General features: G+C 35.5%; 3 protein-coding genes across 15 annotated transcripts in view; all 3 read left to right on the top strand.

Annotated features, from left to right (window-relative positions):
* LOC112153270 (protocadherin gamma-A11) overlaps positions 1-1,328 on the top strand; it is a 6,239-nt gene extending 4,911 nt beyond the window's left edge. The window contains exon 2 of the mRNA XM_024283345.2: positions 926-1,328. Coding sequence (XP_024139113.1) covers positions 926-952 — 27 coding nt within the window. The 3' untranslated portion in view covers positions 953-1,328. The remainder of the gene's footprint in view (positions 1-925) is intronic.
* Positions 1-3,614, top strand: part of LOC112153685 (protocadherin gamma-C5) — a 529,198-nt gene that overhangs the window by 194,645 nt on the left and 330,939 nt on the right. The window lies entirely within an intron of this gene.
* On the top strand, positions 2,489-3,614 carry LOC118599236 (protocadherin beta-1-like; the record flags this gene model as incomplete). The annotated part of the gene is given in 1 exon segment (XM_036213920.1): positions 2,489-3,614. A coding segment is annotated over 1 exon segment (1,111 nt), but the record flags the coding sequence as incomplete, so codon positions are not given.

Below are 3,614 nucleotides of genomic sequence, written 5' to 3'. Positions count from 1 at the left end.
ACAACTTCAAAAACGTAATTTTCAGGGTTTTACTTTTTTCATCCTAATATCCTTCACTACTTCCACTTTTTCTTTCCGTATTCCCTTTGGAAACCTAATTTAAACAGCTGAATTTTTACCAACTTGTATAAACTTTAATTAAACTTAAAAACCTAGGCAGGGTTAAGTAGAATTCATACAGTTTTTCTCAGTTGCTTTGGTGCATTTCTCACAACAATATTAAAGTTTGCACCACTACTAAGACATTTCTATAAACAATTAGTGCAAACTGCAAAACATGCGAGTCACTTTCTCAGAATGGAAAGTCAATTAGTCTAAAGTTAGTCAGTATCTTAAAATTTGTAGTTCATGCTTCTAAAGAAAGTCCCTTAACTTTCAAAAGTAATTATTTATGTCACAGAAAGTATCAGTGTCATCAAAATGACAAGTTCTGGCACCAGCATCTTTGAACAATCAAGTCAAAAGGTTTGAACATGTTTTCACAGTGACAAAGTGCTTCTTAATGTCGTGTAAAATAAAGACAGCCATGAATGGCATTTTGAAAACTACATTTAAATACAAATCAAGACACTGAGTTTGAACTTTTGGTACTGGGTCAAAAGTGGACTTCTAGTTCGTCTTGCAATCGTTTTGGACGTGCAGAAAAAAAAAAAAAACCCAAATGTAAATATGCAATTTTTTTAGTACTGTAATATAATACTATTTCCTTACTGTTTTACCAAAACAAACTATGTCGCAAAAATCTAAGCTACAGTCTACATATAAATGGTTACCCGGTCATGCCATAAGTCAAGCCTCTTGTATGACTATGCTAGTACAGAGCAAATAAGTTTGTGCTGAATAACCCTTGAATACAGTTTGTTCTCTCAACTGAATATGAAATCTGAATGACTGAACTGACAGTGGTTCTATCAACATTTTGCAGCATCATTTGACCAGCCAGCTGTTGTGAGGCCATCATTTACCACATGATCCACAAGTGTTGCCCAAATTTCATCAGCAACCTGGCCTCTTCTTCACCGGTTTTGTCCCCTTCCTCCATCCATCCTCACCCCTTTTCCAGGAGGATGACCATCCATGTATTGCAGTTTTGTAGATACAGTTTCCACTTCATGCCAATCCTGCTACTTGGTTTATAGTATACATATTTGTAAAGTGAGAGCTCATGACATTTTAGCTGTGAGTGATTGTGAAGGAGAGACTTTTTTTGTTTCAACTGCTAGTTCACACAGTCCTTGTCATCAGTTTGTGAGGTTCATCTTTGAAAAGGTTCTTGTTGGACATTTTTATTAAAACACTTTTTTTCTGACTGTAAAAAAAAAAAAAAAGTTGACAGCATGTTAAACAGTTATGTGTGCATTGATACAAGCAATAAAATGAATATCTTTAGCTGTATAAGCAAGGACTAATCAGCCTGTTTAAATATTTTGAAAGACATGATAAAAATAAGTTAATAATGATCAAAAGCAAGTCAAAGGTATTTTTTTACAGAGATTTGTACTTAATCATTTGCTTGATGTCCAAAGCATATATGAAATGCACATGAATCTGCCACTAAGTTGTACCCAAACAAGTAAATGTTGTGAAGGTTGCATGATATCTTTTGTGCAAAGTTTGATTCTGTCTGGAGAAATGCACCAAAGTGACTGAGAAAAGTGAGAGCCAAAAAAGTTGGTTATGTCCTTGAAGCATAACGTATCCTATATAACCTTATAATTTTGTATTAGTGAAAGATAAAATAAAATTGGTTACGACTAATTGTATTTCTCTTTTGGAATGACATGTTAATTTGTAGAAAAAATCCTAAAAATATATATATTTTATATAAAAGCAAAGATTTTTGAAGCATTAGAGCTATGATCTCATGAGATGATATATTTGACAAAATTCCGTGTAATACAAGCAACTGTATTTAACTACTTCGGCAATGTGCTGTGACTGTTTGTTTTTATTCTATTTTATACTGTTAATTTTTGGTTTGCTTGTGCTTTCTGATTGGCTCTCATCCCTCCCACTGTTTCCTAAAAAAATATGTTGCCAAATGTTCTTTTTTATTAATGCTAAAAGGACAATTGAATAAGTAATGTTTTCCTAAGATAAATGTTCATCATTTGCACAGTTTTATAGAATGCAACAATATTTGTATTTTTTTTTTTTTTTGTCAATAAATGTTTTCACCACTCATAAAGTTTTGAATGCGTTCTGCAGTTTTATGGTTCAGACTCTTAGCGCCGCTGTTGACCATAGAGTTGATAACTGAGAGGCTGCTTTTAAACCACCCCAGCAGTCTAACATCCACATACACTCCAGAGGAGAGAAGACGGTGGAGCCATTTTGATGAAGGAATATTGTGGACAAATATTCGATTTTTTTTTTCTGTTTCAAATGATTAATTTTGGAGGGACGAAAATCCGATTTTTCCAGGTTGTTTTAGAATTTACTTAATGTTAGAATCTGAAAAAAACTTACTGGATTCTTGGAGGAAAAAAGGTCGGACAGAACAATGAATCCGCGGCTCCTGTTGTTCGTGTGTCTGCTCTCCCTCGCCTCCGTGCGGGGACAGGTCAGTTACTCGATTCCAGAGGAAATGCCCAAAGGATCGCTTGTGGGAAACATCGCTCAGGATTTAGGTTTGGAAATGAAACGTTTGATTTCTGGGAAAGCGAAAATCTACAGCAGGAGTAGCGGAGAATACGTGGAGCTGAACAGAGAAAGAGGAGTCCTGCTCGTTAAAGAGAGGATCGACAGAGAGGCGCTGTGTGCGGAGACTGCGCTCTGTGCTTTACATTTTCAGATCATTTTAGAGAACCCGATGGAACACTACACGGTGAATATCCAGATTACAGACATCAATGATAATGCACCAGCTTTTGAGAAAACGACGGTAGAATTTAGAATCAGCGAGTCTGCAGTGATCGGTTCTAAATTTGAATTAGCAGCAGCTGAAGATCTGGATGTTGAAAACAACGGGATTCAAAAATATGAATTAAAACCCGCTAATAATTTTGTTCTTAACCTGAACAATAATCCTGATGGGACTAAAAACGTGGAGATGGTTTTACAGAAACCTTTAGATCGTGAGAAACAGGAGGAGATCTCTCTCGTCTTAACGGCTGTGGATGGAGGAGAGCCGCAGATGTCAGGAACAATGATGATCGTCGTCACGGTGTTAGACGCTAATGATAATGCTCCAGTTTTTACGCAGCAAACATACAAAGCTACAGTTACTGAGAATTCACCTAAAGGAACAATTGTTGCTGCTGTGACAGCCTCAGATGCTGATCAAGGATCAAACAGCAGGATTACGTATTCAATTAAAAATAGAGGCGGGAGTTTGCGACATTTGTTTGAGATCAACAAAGAAAATGGGAAAATTGTTTTAAATGAAAATATTGATTATGAAAAATCAAAAAGTTTTCAAATTTCTATTGGAGCAACTGATGATGGAGGACTAACGGATTCTTGTAAATTAATTGTTGATGTTCTGGATGTAAATGATAATAAACCAGAAATTAACATAATGTCAAAATCAAATATTATTCCAGAAGATGCTAAACTGAACACAGTTGTTACAATGATTCACATTGAAGATCTGGATTCTGGAGATAATGGTA

This window comes from Oryzias melastigma, linkage group LG10, assembly GCF_002922805.2.
Source record: "Oryzias melastigma strain HK-1 linkage group LG10, ASM292280v2, whole genome shotgun sequence".
Classification (NCBI taxonomy): domain Eukaryota; kingdom Metazoa; phylum Chordata; class Actinopteri; order Beloniformes; family Adrianichthyidae; genus Oryzias; species Oryzias melastigma.
The sequence above is the reverse complement of the archived record's forward strand: the minus strand, read 5'-3'. Positions and strand labels throughout refer to the sequence as shown.